At 44.1% G+C, this 15,734-nt stretch overlaps 1 protein-coding gene across 3 annotated transcripts in view; it reads left to right on the top strand.

Moving 5' to 3' along the window:
* SLC9A7 (solute carrier family 9, subfamily A (NHE7, cation proton antiporter 7), member 7) overlaps positions 1 to 14,999 on the top strand; it is a 150,336-nt gene extending 135,337 nt beyond the window's left edge. For 2 of the 3 annotated variants that reach the window (XM_011982823.1, XM_011982824.1), the window contains exons 14-16: positions 5,015 to 5,075; positions 7,942 to 8,047; positions 14,073 to 14,572. In XM_011982823.1, coding sequence (XP_011838213.1) covers positions 5,015 to 5,075; positions 7,942 to 8,047; positions 14,073 to 14,324 — 419 coding nt within the window. In that variant the 3' untranslated portion in view covers positions 14,325 to 14,572. Of the gene's footprint in view, positions 1 to 4,992; positions 5,076 to 7,941; positions 8,048 to 14,072; positions 14,573 to 14,892 lie in introns of those variants that run through there. The other variant, XM_011982822.1, reaches the window with a different exon arrangement.
* The last annotated feature ends 735 nt before the right edge of the window (positions 15,000 to 15,734 follow it).

The following is a 15,734-nucleotide window of genomic DNA, read 5'->3' as shown; positions in this document are numbered from 1 at the left end:
AAGTGATCCACCCATCTTGGCCTCCCAAAGTGCTGGGATTATAGGCATAAGCCACCATGCCCAGCCAAAACAATGCAGTTTTGTCATCCTTACAGTTCAGTAGATCAGGTATCTGGTGGGCTCAGCTGGTTTCTCTGCTTCCAGTTTTTCAAGGTATTGGCAAGCCTAAGCTCTGGGGAGAGAAGCCACTTCCAGGCTCATTCAGATTGTCAGGTTGTCATAGAATTCAGTTCCATGTGTTCTTACTGCAAAACCGCAACAGTGGGGCGAGTTTTTGTCAAGCTCTGAATCTCTCCTGCCCTTTCTTCTACTACATTCCTTCCTCTGACTCTTTTGCCTTCCTTGTCAGTCATTTTGTGTGTGTGTGTGTTTTTTTTTTTTTTTTTGAGAGAGAGTCTTGCTCTATTGCCCAGGCTGGAGTGCAGTGGTGTGATCTCAGCTCACTGCAACCTCCGCCTCCCAGGTTCAAGCAATTCTTGTGCCTCAGCCTCCTGAGTAGCTGGGATTACAGGTGTATGCCACCACGCCCAGCTAATTTTTACATTTTCAGTAGAGACGGGGTTTCACCATGATGGCCAGGCTGGTCTTGAACTCCTGACCTTGAGTGATCTGCCCACCTCAGCCTCCCAAAGTTCTGGGATTACAGGCATAAGTCACCATGCTTGGCCCTCCTTGTCCACTTTTAAGGGCCCACGTGATTGTACTGGGCCTACCGGGATAACCTTAAGTCCATCCACAAAGTCCCTTTTGCCAGGTAGTGTAACAGGCTCCAGGGATTAGGCTGTAGAAAGCTTTGGTGGGGTGGCCATTATTCTGCCTACCATATGCTCCATCCCTGAAAAGAAAAAAAAAAGTAAGCTGTTCTTATTAGTGTGATGACCTTAACTTTTTAAAACATCTTTTAATATTATGTAAGAATGGAATGAAATGTAACTCTACACAGATATCATTATGTATTCATTCTAGAAAAAGCATTTCAAAAATAGGACTGTTTGCTATTCCCCAGTTCTTTAATCAGCTTTCTTTTTCTTCATTACATTTGTCAGTCAATATGTATTTGTCTGTCTCCCCTACCCCTACCCGCCCCCTGCAACCCCCGCCACCTTCACCTTCTGGAAAGAGTGCTCCTTGAGGGCCAGGTGCTAAGTTATATTCCTCTTTGTGTTTCCAGCACCCAGCATGGTGCCTGGCACATAGTAGGTGCTTAATGAATGCAGAAGAAATAGACACTCATTGTTACATGCTCAAAAAATGGTAATAAGCAGGGTTGGTGGTATTTTCTTGAAGGGGCTTCTCTATTAATAATGGCAGTAAAAAGATGAAAATTCCTTGTGTAAAAAGCCACACAAGATAGCCAAATGATGTTAATGACTAGGCTTTTTTTTCCCCCCCCAAACAAATATGTGCTTGAAATTATATATCCAGTCTTTGGAAATGAACTTAATTAGTAATATGAGCTCTAACTACATGCCAGATTCTGGGTTAAATATTTCACAAATATTTAATCAGCACAAAAAGTCACATGGCAAACAATAATGAGTCAATATTTGTTGAGTGCCTGCCACATATCAGACACCATCCTAAGTCCTTTAAATGAGAAATCTTTTACAGTTCTAAAATAAAACCTTTTTTCTCTACATTCACAACACTTGTAGTGCCAAATATGTAAGGTCTTTTTCTGTACCAGCCAGTTCTCCAATTCCCAATGAGTACTAACTGGACCTCCTACAGTTTAACTCACTACCTACCTGGAGTTAGCATCAGATCCCATAGGTTAAGGACTCAGTCCCACAAGACTCTCCCCACTTCAGACACCAGTTGCAAGTCCCAGGTCGTGACCTGCACTTCAGACTGACTGGCTATAGGGGGGTTCCCACCCCCTCCTCAGGTTCGATGATTTGCTACAATGACTCACAGAACACAACTTTTACCATTACCAGTTTGTTAGAAAGGATACGATTCAGGAATAGCCTAATGGAAGAGATGCATAGGGCAAAGGATGGGGATGGGAGTATGTGGCGCCAACTTGGAGGCCCTCCAAATTATGTCATTTAGGGTTTTATGGAGGTTTCATTACATAGGCATGGTTGATTAAATCAGTAGCCATTGATAATTAACTCAATCCCTAGTCCTCCCCTCCCAGGAGGTTGGGATGGAGCTAAAAGTTCCAATCCTCTAATTACATGGTTGGTTTCTCTGGCAATCAGTGTCCATTCAAGAGTCACCTTATTAGCATAAATTCAGGTGTGCTTGAAAGGAGTTTATTATTAATAAAAAAGATGTTCCTCCCACCCCATCTACTCAGGAAATTCCAAGGGTTTTAGGAGTTTTGTGTCAGACAAAAACCAGATATATATTTCTTGTTCTATCACAACATTCCAGCCTCATAATGCCCCTAGAGGTAGGTAATTATTAATATTTCCAGTTTACAGATGAGGATCCTGAACCACAGAAAGGTTAGGTAACTTGCCCAGAGTCACACAGCAAGGCAATGGCAGCGGCACAGTCAGGACCCAGATAGTCTCTTGAGAGAGCCTGTGATATCCACACCTACACTTCTTGGAGTGCTGTGTCGCTTTTGAAACATTTCTTAGAGAAGCCATGCTTCTGCACAGGCTTGAAAGATGAATAGAAGTTGGCCAGGTAGGTGTTCTGGGTGGGAGAAGGTGAGAGGAAAAAAGAATGCTCCAGGCTCTAGAAGTTGCCTGAGCTAAAGACATGAGGTGTGAACCCAGGTTTTGAGGAGAGACGAGTTGAGAGAGCAAGTCTGCTTTTTCTGTGGACAGCACAGGAATGGAAAATCCAAGAGTCGCCAAGTGCAGCCAGGAAGGAGGCTCCGCCTGTTCCCACAGTGACCCACAGGAAGGGCTCTCAATGGCTTCTCTGTGATGGCAGCCCCAATCATGTCATGAAGCATTCATTTGTTGCTTGTCTTCCGGGTCAGCTTTAAAAAATTAGTTCTGTCCCACAGAACTGCCCTGATTTCCCCAAAGCCACCATATGTGGATTTATCTAAGTTCTTCCTGTACCTAATCATGCTTCTGGCACCATCTCTTGGAATAAGAAGTTGTTTAACACCCTTTTCACAAAGTTACACTTTTGATTTGTCCTGAATTTACCCCTTGTAGCCTCTAAGCATTATCTCTTAGTTTCTTACATTTCGGGATTTGCTGTGGAGTCTGAGGTCACTTTATCTTATTCATGGATTGCAGGCATATCTTTCAGTAGCCTGAGAAGACCTTTTGTTAGTTTGCTGTCAAATAGAAGCCATTCCCTTGCTTTACTCATTTTAATTGTCTCTTTTGGGGCTTATATAAGTCTCTTGTAGCTTTCTTTTTTTTTTTTTTTTAATTTAAATTCAGGGGTTCTTGTAGCTTTCTTGAGATTAAATGGCAAGAAATTAAGTAGTCCGGTGATAATAAATGCTTTGTGGTTTTGCAGAGGTTAAGATGACAGAGTAGGGTTCATTGTTTTCATCACTGATTTAAGGGAAGAAGTAGAAGAAACTGACTCTGGGGGACTCGTTTTGTGCCTGATGGTTTATCGTATCCTTCCTGATGATGTTTATCATTGTGCTTTTTCCTTAGTAAAATTCTACAGGCACTTAGAACTGAGAGCTTAGAGCCTATTACTTTATAAAGAACCATTTAATTTTTTCCATTATATGTTTGCCTATCAAAAAAGTCATCTGCTACTTTTCTACTCAGTCATGTCGCATTTGGGAATCTTCCCAGAGTTGTCATCGGGTTAGCAATCAGTCACCCTGCAAATGGAGGCATTCCTGTGCTCTCTCTCTTCCATGATTTATAAAAACGTAAAATCAAATTGGTCTCTGGAATCTCTCCTTGTTTCTATTTCCTGAATCGCAGAAGGGCCTGTTTAACTGAGCTATTTCCATATCCATCACTAAACATTCCTGAAATACCGAGGGGATTCAGTTTTTAAAAATATCTTTGCGGTTGGAAACTTTAGGAGTGTATTAATAAATAGTGCTTGCTAATTTCTCTCCTTTTTGTCTATGTGCTTCTCAAAGATCTTTGATTAATTATTGGTGTTGCCATTGCAGGTAGAATTTACACTCGCCATGATTTAAAACTACTTGTAATTTTGGTTCAAGTTGTATTTGGTGATTGTCAGTTGTCCCTCACTTGCGGAGTTGCCTCTCCCTGTAATATTAAAGAGAATGATGATAGTAACAGCTTCACAAGCAGTCTGTGCTTTCAGAGCCCCAGTAGTACCCTCAAATTGCTGCAGTCGATCTGAGTTTTATATTAACTGTGCTGCTTCTGATACTTGCACAGAACAGATTTCCTAAACCTTAAATGAATGTTTGATTTTGCAGGTTATTTTGAAAGTTACAAGGTGGGGATGTTTAAATTGGAAGGGCATGAGAGTAGCAAGGAACTTGCTACTTGAGGGTAGATAAAATAACAGAATTGTTAGTTCGAGCTCATTTCCCCTGCTCACTGATCCCACCTTCCTAAAACTGGTGGGGAAACAAGTACCTTACCACCTGGAGCACAGTGTAGGTCCCTCTGGGTAAGGACCACAGAGAAGCCTTAACTAGTTTGTCAGGATACTCAACAAAATGTGGTTTCCACAGGCCTGCTTTGGGGATGGGGATTGGAAAGTTGCTTTTAAAAAAGCTTTTAAAAATATTCTCTATAAATCAATTTTGGCCTGTTAGGATCTAGACTATTTTAGGGTAATGAATCTGCTGAAAGATACTTCGAGGAAAATTGCAATAAAATTGAGTTTGAGCTATTCACAGACATAACCCAGCCTTTTTACTTGGGAGACTGTTTTTCTGCCTTTTGAGTTTATTTAATTTCTGCTCAAATGCTACCTCCCAATATATCTTTGAAAGTTTGCTGACATGGGATGTTTGACTGTGAGCTCCAGAGCTATACAAGTGATTTTAAAAGTTTTTTCTCCTCTTTCTTTGAGATCCCTTTTGTACAACTAAGCATGTGCCCTCTTGTTTGTTCCCAGGACGGCCCAGATTCTGCCAGAGGAAACCGGACAAAACAGGAGAGCGCATGGATATTCAGGCTGTGGTACAGCTTTGATCACAAGTATCCTTTTAAGTAGCATCCCCTGTGTCAGTGAAACATTGGGGATGAAATCTTGTTGAATTGTCAGTGAATGACACCTGGTAAGTAAGGAAAGATGCATGCTTGGGACAGGGATAGTTCGTCCTCTCATGGAACATGTGCATTGAGCATTCAACCATGGGTAGTCCTGGTGAGTATCTGGCCAAGAGGAATGTTTGCATATCCTTAGAGTAATTACCCCACAACCTGGTAGACTCATGTAGTTCTTAAGAGCTTTGTGTCTAGGGAACTATGCCTTTTTAGGTGATTAGATTAAAATTACACAATGAATCATGCTGTGGTCAGAAAAGGAAGTAGAACTTCAGCTGTTAATCCCTATGGGGAGGATAATTCCTGTTGGATGAACTTGGCCAAGTCTGATCTTGTATGATCTGACATTGGCATAACTGGACCACATGCAGGGCAAACCCTGTTCCTGTAGATTCACTTGCTCTCAAGTGAAAATTAAAAACCAAAATCTTAAACCCTCTTGGTTTTTTTGTTTTGTTTTGTTTTGTTTTGAGATGAGGTCTCACTGCGTTGCCCAGGCTGGAGTGTGGTGGTGCACTCGGCTCACCGCAACCTTCCCCTCCCGGGCTCAAGCAATCTTCCCACCTCAGCCTCCCAAGTAGCTGGGACCACAGGTGCATGCCACCACGCCCAGCTAATTTTTTGTATATTTGGTAGAGAGAGAGTTTCGCCATGTTGCCCAGGCTGGTCTCAAACTCCTGGGCTCAAGCAATCTGCCCGCCTCAGCCTCCCAAGGTGCTAGGATTACAGGCATGAGCCACTTCGCCCAACCCCTCATGGTTTCTTAAGTTGACATAGTCATCAAATGGGCAGGTGGCTTATTATATATGGTCTTTGGAGATGCTGAAAATGTTAAAAATTTATTGAAGTATGACAGATATACAGAAAAGTACACAAATAATAAGTGCTCAGTAAATTATCACAAAATAAACACACTCATTTAACACCAAACCAACCAAGAAACAAAATTACCAAGGCTGGGCATGGTAGCTTATGCCTTTAGTCCCAGTACTTTGGGAGGCCAAGGCAGGTGGATCACTTGAGCCCAGGAATTATAGACCAGCCTGGGCAACATGATGAAACCCTGTCTCTACAAAAAATGCAAAAATTAACCAGGTGTGGTGGCACACACCTGTAGTCCAGCTACTTGGGCTCTGTCTCCAAAAAAAAAAAAAAAAGAGAGACAGAAACAAAATTGCCAACCCCCTCATGACTCAATTACTACTCCTTCCTCCTCCCCAAATGTAATTGCTCTGTTGACTTCTAGCAACACTTAATAGTTTTACCTATTTTTCAACTTTCTATAAATAGGATTATATAGTATATATATTTTAGTGTCTGGCTTATTTGGCTTGACATCATGTGTATAATACAGCCATGTTGTTATATGTAGTTCTAGTTCATTTGTTCTCATTGTTCCATAGTATTTCTTATATAAATATATTACAATTTATTCTATTATTGATGTACATGTCTTTTGATGTACATATACATATTTTTTTTGGTAATCTACCCAGGAGTAACATTGCTGGGTCATAGGGCATGGGTAGGTTCAACTTTAGAAGACAGTGCCAGTTTTCCAAAATAGTGGTACTACTTTACACAGTCACTTCTAGTGTATGAGAGTTCCAGTTACTCCACATCCTCATCAACATTTGGTGTCGTCAGTCTTTTTAATTTTAGCCATTCTATTGGGTTTGTAGTGGTATTTAATCATGGCTTTAATTTGCATTTCTTTCAACTTTACGATATGGTGTGAAATTGATCTGCGTTCAGTAGAAACCATACTTTGAATACCCATACAACCATCCTGTTTTTCATTTTCAGTACAGTATGTAATAAATTACATGAGATATTTAATACTGTATTATAAAATAGGCTTTGTGTTAGATGATGTTGCCCAACTGTAGGCTAATGTGAGTGTTCTGAGCACCTTTAATGTAGCCTGGGCTAAGCTGTGGTGTTTGGTAGGTTAGGTGTGTTAAATGCATTTTTGGCTTATGATATTTTCAACCTAATGGGCTTATTGGGATGTAACTGCATCATAAGTCGAGGGGCATCTGTAGTGTGTAGAGACCAGGGATGCTGCTCAATATCCTACCATACACAGAACAGCCCCCATAGCAAAGAATGATCTGGCCCTAAATGTCAGTAGTGTTGAGGTTGAAAAGCCTTGTGTTAGCGTCTAGGAGAGAAGCTATGGGTAGAGTGAAGAATGGTCCTGTATGGGAAGTTGAGAGATTTACAGTCTGAGTAACCTTACTGAAATCATTTGATGTTGCCAAGTCTCAGTTTCTGCCTTTGCAGTAGCCCCAGGCTACCCCTAAGGTCCTGTCCAACTTCAACATTTCCACCACCTGCCCTCTGGGTAGAGTGGCTTAACAGGAATCCATGCAGAGAACAAGAGCAGAGGGGACACAGGGGCTGCAGCTCCCCACTCCAGGGACACTATCTCCTGTTTCCAAGGCCTGGAGCCAGTTGTGTGTCAGAGGCTGAAATGCTGATTGAAACCAAAACTTCCAGTCAGCATGACAAAGGGAGAAGGGGGATCTAATTTCTAATTAATCAAATACACGTTTGAACTGAAAATTGGGAATTACCAACCCAAGAGTTAACAGTTACTATTTAAGGCTGATAGGGTGTATCTTACTCTTTGATTCAAACTGTTGCATGTTACAAGTATTTTGTGTATTGTACTAGTAAAATGGGGAAAAGAAGGTTTTTGTGGGTGGAATGTCGGGCGATTTTTAAGCACATTTTGTTTTCTTTGTGTATATGTTTTCTTTGTAGCCATTTTTCCTTAGTTCCCATTTTAAAGTTACCTGAAGCCCATCCTCACACACAGCGGCCCCCCACTAACCACCACGCTCCCTGCCTGGTGTGGCTTGCTAGCTCGATGTCTGACCAGTCCCCAGGTGTATGATGTAAGTACTGCATGTCAGGGTTGGAGTCCTGGTCACCATGCCAGGGCAGTGTCTTACATAAGAAGAAACCATCATACTTATGCCTCCAAATCCACAGATTTTTGCTTCTCTAATAAGCTGATTAGAAATGGCCAACTTACCTATGTTTATAGATTTTGCACAGTAACAGAGAAACCTTTTACCAGGGTAATGGGATTCCCCAACATTGGCAGCTGTGGTATAGTAGAAAGAACACTGGATTTGGAATCAGAGCCACTGGATTGGAACGCAACCCCTGACAGGCCATAGATGTGCTCTGCATCTCAGTTCTTTTTTTTTTTTTTTGAGACAGAGTCTCACTCTGTCACCCAGGCTGGAGTACAGTGGTACGATCTCGGCTCACTGCAACCTCTGCCTCCTGGGTTCAAGCAGTTCTTTGCCTCAGCCTCCTGAGCTGAGACTATAGGCATGTGCCACCACACCTGGCTAATTTTTGTATTTTTAGTAGAGACAGGGTTTCACCATGTTGGCCAGGCTGGTCTTGAACTCCTGACCTCGTGATCCACCCGCCTCAGCCTCCCAAAGTGCTGGGATTACAGGCGTGAGCCACCGCTCCAGGCCTACATCTCAGTTTTCTAATCTATAAAATGGGCCTAGTAGTACAGGCTGGCTGGAAGCATTAAATGATGAAATACATGAAGATACCCTGAACCACAAAACATGCAAGGATTCCTTTTCTAAATAGTTTATGTTGATATGGTTAGGCCCTTTCTTTCCATTTTCAGATTCTGGAAATAGACTGAGCACAGTATGAAAAGAACATGTACACTGGTGGACATCTTAGATTTAGGGCTGACTCCTGAACTCCTGGTGTGGGTTGCAGGGTGCAGGGCAGAGAGGTAGAGAGAGCAAGGTAGCTACCCACGTGGAAGGAGTAGAGGAGAGGTCAAAGGCCTTCCTTCATCCCTCCTCGGCCATCCTAATCATCTTGTCCCTAACACAGTCATTATGCCCTGGAAGAAAAGAATTTCTAAAATTTGCATACAGCTCTAGAGTTCACAAAGGCTAAGTTCATTCTTTGGGTCATACCGTAAATCAGCAAGCACTGCAGCATTACAGAGAAGGAAAGTGCATCTCAGAGAGGATGTGAGTTGGCCCCGAGTTCACAGTTAGTAATTAGCTGGGACCCTCATGCAGGTCTTCACATTCTTAGCAAATGACCTGCAGTTTACTTGATTGGTGATGAGGAGGCAGAACACAAAGCCTAGATCTGAAAGAGAACGGCCCTAAACATGTAAGTTCTAACGAGGGGTAGCAGGGTTAGGAAAGGCAGTGCACATTCATGTGGTACAGAGGGGAAAGGGATGTGGACAGCATAGCTAGGTGGGGGCGCTGGGGCGGAAGAGAAGGGCAGCCACATCAGAGCAGCCGAGATTGGAGGATGCAGCTCTTTAAATGGCACGCTCTTCCTTCAAGAACAGGGATGACAACTGCCAAGTCACCGTGTGTCCTAAACCCGCTGCTGCAGAGAGTAAGCTCTGTGTGTCTGTCATCCCTAGGCCCTCGGACCCCTCCTTGGCCCCCTCAGAGGAAGGTGACCATTGAAAAGTCCTGGTAGGCAACAACAGAACTTTACGCTTAGAAACTCAGCTGGGCTACTGGGTTTCACCCGCTTCGGAGCAGGTTCTGCCTGGTAAAAATGTAGTTTTGCCACGGCTGTTGCTTGGAAATTTCACCAAATGTGACAGCAGCATTCATGTGTCTTTCTCTTAAAGACAGTTGAACTTTCAACACCCACGGCTCCTCCCCATATAAAAATGAAATTCCTGTGCCACCTGCGATAAACTGGTTTTAAATGACAAAAAGAAATATGTAGGATGGTGAGAACACCATTTCCCTAGAACTGCTCCCAGTTTGTAAAGTGATGTCTAATGCTTGTGGTAAGTTTTAAATGTAATATGTCTCAGCCTAAATAATAATGCTAGTTACCTGTTAGGTTAGAAGGACACAGACTAATAGATTAAAAACTTAGTTTTGTAATTTCTCATCCTGCTACTAGCTTACTTAAGAAAAGCTGTCTTGTGCTGAATGCTGACTGGTTTGCTCAGTTTGGCCTGCTGTCTAAAGTGGTAGTAGGGGCCCTTTACATACATCATCGGAGACTAAGGGTGCTGACGGCATCTCCACTTCTCCCACTAATGAAGCCCCAACTGTGATTACACTTTCTGATCTTAAGTTTCACTGGGTTTATATATATAAATTTGTCTTCTAACTCTAGTCTCTTCTAAACACTTTGTAAAACTTTCCATCTTAATTGGGTTTTAATAAGGATCACTTTTCATGTCTATGTAATAGTAAAACAACAAATCTACTATTAAAACTTTATAAAAACCTTATGTAATCTGAAGCTTACTAACCAGTCCCTTGCCCATAGATTAGGAATATCCGGACTAGTTTGAACTCGGCGTAAACTCAGTAAGCTTAGAATTGCATCAATTTCAAGTGCTTCCCCCAGCAGTTCAAGGGACTCACTCCAAGTTTGCTTCGGGGGGTCATGTTTCGGCTGTGACTCCCCACAGCCAACCTAAGACTGAGTGACTTGGGCTTCTAGTGAGAATCACCCTCAGTCCTGCTGCTGCTGCTTTTAGCCGGGGTCCTGCCTAGGGTCTCAGCCAGCTCCAGACATGGTGGGGCCTGCTGCTGAGACAGTGGGAGCAAAGGGTCTCTTCAAAATTATCAATGGAGGAACCCAAAATTGACAGAGGTGAAGGGGCTCACTGCAAAGTTTAGTGCTGGGTGAGGGTCTCAGATTGGGCAGTTCTCATGGCTTTTGACACCTGTTGCATGGTTCTTACCAACCATCTAAAAGGTGTTTTCTACTTTGCCAAGTTTATTTGGAGATTTCTAAGATGTTCATCAGTCATTATTTCCACTAACATTAAACCACTTAGGTGTGGTATCCACCTTCCTAACAATGTTCTTTCACTTTTGAAAATGACCTCTGGTTATTTAAAATGCACACGTCCCCACACACTGTTGTTTGCAGGTGTTTTCATGGTGATTTCACTGCATTTCCATAGCAGACTTAATTGCACAGCTAGTTACATGATTATACAGACCTTCAGCGTAACAAAACAAACTTGTGTCAATCCTATCATCTAGAATTCAAGGGAGCAGATTGGTTTTATCATCTGCATGTAACATTATTAGGCTTTGATGTCAGAATCACTCTTCATGGGTTGTTCATTTGTTTTTTCAGACAGTCTTGCTCTCTTGCCCAGGCTGCAGTGCAATGGTATCATCTTGGCTCACTGCAACCTCTGCCTCCCAGGTTCAAGCGATTTTTGTGCCTCAGCCTCCCGAGTAGCTGGGATTACAGCTGCGTGCCACTATGCCTGGTTAATTTTTGTATTTTTTGTAGAGACGTGGTTTCACCATGTTGAGCAGCCTGGTCTCAAACTCCTGACCTCAAGTGATCCGCTTGCCTCGGCCTCCCAAAGTACTGGGATTACAGGTGTGAGCCACCACGCCCAGCCTCTCCATGGGTGTTTTTTTTTTGAGACAGAGTCTCGCTCTGTCATCCAGGCTGGAGTGCGGTGGTGCAGTCACAGCTCACTACAACCTCTGCCTCCCCAGTTCAAGCGATTCTCCTGCCTCAGCCTCCTGAGTAGCTGGGATTACAGGTGTCCATCATCACACCCGGCTAATTTTTGTATTTTTAGTAGAGATGGGGTTTCACCATGTTGTCCAGGCTGGTCTCGAACCCCTGACCTCGTGATCCACCCTCGGCCTCCCAAAGTGCTGGGATTACAGGCGTGAGCCACCGCGCCCAGCCTCCATGGGTTTTACTATGGCCTTGTTTCTGAATGGCCTTTCCTTGGGTACTATGTCTGGGCTTGGGAGTTTCGCAAATGCAACGGGTTGACATCCAGTTTTGTTTTAGAATTTAGGCTCTGCTTCCCTCTGCAAAGAGTGAAAGCGGACCACATCACAGTTCATGCCCAGGGTTTCCTCTGTGGTGCTTTCGTGGGCTTTCTTTCATTTGCAGAATTACTCTTACCTGCAGTTGTCCCATGTTTGCCTCTGTCCTTCCATGGCTCCAAACCTTGAAGCCGTAAAATATGTGCCAGGACCATTTCCCTGAAAACTGGAAGCCAAGAGCCCTGGCAGAGAGATTTTGACAGAGATGAACAAAATCATTATGTTGCACATGTATGGATGGGAGAACTGGGATGTGCTGAGACAGGGAAGGTGAACTCCCTGGGAGCTGGAAATTCGGATGGGAGACATAAGCTACTGGCTGGGCATGGTGGCTTATGCCTGTAATGCCAGCACTTTGGGAGGCCGAGGCGGGAGGATCACCTGAGGTCAAGAGTTTGAGACTAGCCTGACCAACATGGTGAAACTCCCATCTCTACTAAAAATACAAAAATTAGCCGGGTGTAGTGGCACATGCCTGTAATCCCAGCTACTCAGGAGGCTGAGGCAGGAGAATTACTTGAACCTGGGAGGCGGAGGTTGCAGAGAGCCAAGGTTGCACCATTGCACTCCAGCCTGGGTGGCAAGAGTGAAACTCCGTCCCAAAAAAATAAGAAGAGAAAGAAGGAAGGCTACTGTAAAGCAGATCGAGTTTCAGGACTTTCTAAACACTGGTAAAGAGGAAATTTGGGAGTTTAGAGCAAGTTTTAGAACTGTGCTCTGAGCATCTGCCTGAATACAGGACTTTTATCTCATTGGGCATTTGCACCCTGCTTCATTCCAGTGGGGATGTGAAGCAGCAAGTGAGAGGAGTTGCGTGCTTGCTTGTCAAAAATGCTGAAGCATTAGTTAAGTGGAGTCACACTGTAGGCTGTGTGTGGAGAAGCTGACATCACTGAGAATGCAGAAAACAAGTATGTGATTGGCGCCAGTGAGTGCACAGAAATAAGTCTGGGAGAGGAAACTCAACCCATGAGTCTTCCCTAGCTGGTGCATTTACCCAGCATTCACTTAGCACCTACTATGAGGTAAGCACCATTGAGGAAGGTGCCAAGGTGTGGAGAAGGAGGTCACTGCCCTTTGGCGTTTGTCACCTAGATGGGGAGTCCAGGCACTAACCTGGGGGAATCTGCCCATGGCCTTGGGCAGTGTGACTGTGCGAGGGCCCTGAGGGGGTCAGAGAGGCCAGTTCGGCACCCCAGAGACTCTGTCTCATAAGAGGATACAGGACTTCAGATCAGCTTTGAAGGGTCGGTGGGAAAGAGGAGAGAAAAAAATCCGTTTACCCAGCGTATTTGACACTGTGTTTGCCCTTCTAGAAGGCAGTGCACAGTACTCAATAGGCCTCAATGCAGCGGGGGAGCTGGGTTGTGGCCTTGCCCTTGTTTTGTTGGTTAAATCCATTGGAGGAAGAAGATCCTGTCTGACCTCATGCCGTCTCCGGCACTCTTGCTACCATCTGATAGTTCAAGTGCTTGCGACTTTGCTCTCCCTCGATCATTTGATTCATCCACCTGAGGATGTGGCGGGTGGGCTTCCTACCAGAGTTTTCCTGTGGGGAGATGACAGGGGAAACAGGGAGGAAATCCTAATTATGGCTTGTCCTCTTCCCTGAATTACTGTCTAGGACAAAGAGTAGTTCCAATGTAAACAAGACGGGTTGGAGACGGTTTGTATAGGGCGGGAGGCCCATCCAGAATGCCCACCCAGAAAAGACAGTACCTAAAACCTGTTTGCAACGTTTGCCCAATTACCCTACTCTGGCCTTTCTTTGTGTGTTGAGAAGCTGGAAATCCAGGCTGGTCTCCCTTTCTTCCCTTTTTCACTAACCCCAAGCTGTCAGACATTGAAATCAGGAACTGTTTTCTAGTATTCTAAGTCCTAGTCCTGGCAACTGTGCCTAGCCCTCTACAGTTTGCGTCCAGTTACCACACTAGAGGCTCAAGACAGGCAAGTTTCATAATCCCCAGTTTTCAGATGAGTTGGGATTGGGGTTAGGGTTGGTGCCAAACCTGGAAGATATCAGTCTCTCATTTTTGTTGTTCTTGTTGTTGGTTGCACTTTTCAGAACCAAGAGCCACTGAGAGAGGAAGACTCCGATTTCATCCTGACCGAAGGCGACCTGACATTGACGTACGGGGACAGCACAGTGACTGCAAATGGCTCCTCAAGTTCGCACACCGCCTCCACGAGTCTGGAGGGCAGCCGGAGAACGAAGAGCAGCTCGGAGGAAGTGCTGGAGCGAGACCTGGGAATGGGAGACCAGAAGGTTTCGAGCCGAGGCACCCGCCTAGTGTTTCCTCTGGAAGATAATGCTTGACTTTCCCCCCAAACCCTGGCACGATGGGGTAGGCTCCCGATGGGGTGAGGACGGCCTAGTGTTGTTTGAGGTGGGGCAGTGACTAGGTTGAACTAACTCTTCTATTTTATTGGGGTCTGAAGCTATCGTAACACTTAAAATTTAATTCACAATGCAGATGGTGAGGCAAAAGTGTCTCTAAATTCAGACAAACATAGACCTATTCCCACTTTTTTTTCACATAGTGCGCTGTTTCAGAGTTAAACAAAAAAATAGCATGCTTTAATGGTCTCCTAATTCATTCACCTGCAGTATCTGAACAAGGCGAGGCAGGTGCTGGGCGGGGGATTCCTCCCGTGAGAGGCTGCATCTCAGTACACAGCAGTGCAAGTCAAGCTGACCATAGAAATATCAAGTTAAAGAGAAGGAAGGCAATTGAGATCGGAACTCCAAGGATTATGGGAAACTGGTGTTAAATGGGACAGAAAACAGGAAAAAGCAATTTGAGTGGAGGCTCTGGCAACGAAGGCTGCTTGACTGCAACCTCTTATCAGCATTCCTGACTTTATGCTGCCTGTGTTTTTTCTAGACTGAAGATTTGAAAATACATCCATGAACATTTCAACATGGAACAAAGAATTATAGTTCCTTCTCTGGTGATATCCATAAAGAAGTAGTTATGAAATGTTTAAAACCAAAGGCAAATAGTGTTATACTCTTATTTTTTAATGAATCTGAGGAAAGGAGGTATTTAGAAACTGATGATGGTACCACTGCAAAAAGCATTCAACTTTTTTTTTTTTTTTTGAGATGGAGTTTTGCTCTTGTCGCCCAGGCTGGAGTGCAGTGGCGTGGTCTCGGCTCACTGCAACCTCTGCCTCACGGATTGAAGTGATTCTCCTGTCTCAGCCTCCTGAGTAGCTGGGATTACAGGCGCCCACCACCATGCCCAGCTAATTTTTTGTATTTTTGGTAGAGACGAGGTTTCACCATGTTGGCCAGGCTGGTCTCAAACTCCTGACCTTGTGATCCACCTGCCTTGGCCTCCCAAAGTGCTGGGATTACAGGTGTGAGCCACTGCACCCAGCCAGCATTCAACTTCTGAGGGCTGCCATATGAGCTGACAGCCTAGGGAAATAATCACTAGGACTGAAGTATGTACTGTGGGTTTAGAAGTAACACCACATTTTGTAGGATGCTATAATCTGGGCAAGAGAAGGCAGCAAGAAACCTACAAGGCACCAGGCTAGAATTCAGAGGGAAAGAAATCCCAATGCAAAAAAATTAACTGCAAAGAAATAAAACACAGTAGTCTCAAGACTGGGTAGAATTCCAAACTTTGAGCTGATGAATGCATGAGATTTCAGTGGCCACCTGAGGAGTCAGAGGGCAGACAATGGAACATTAAGTCTTTTCAGCTCACTAGAAAGT

The sequence above is a fragment of the Mandrillus leucophaeus genome, unplaced genomic scaffold, assembly GCF_000951045.1.
Source record: "Mandrillus leucophaeus isolate KB7577 unplaced genomic scaffold, Mleu.le_1.0 Scaffold243, whole genome shotgun sequence".
Taxonomy (NCBI): domain Eukaryota; kingdom Metazoa; phylum Chordata; class Mammalia; order Primates; family Cercopithecidae; genus Mandrillus; species Mandrillus leucophaeus.
The sequence above is the reverse complement of the archived record's forward strand: the minus strand, read 5'-3'. Positions and strand labels throughout refer to the sequence as shown.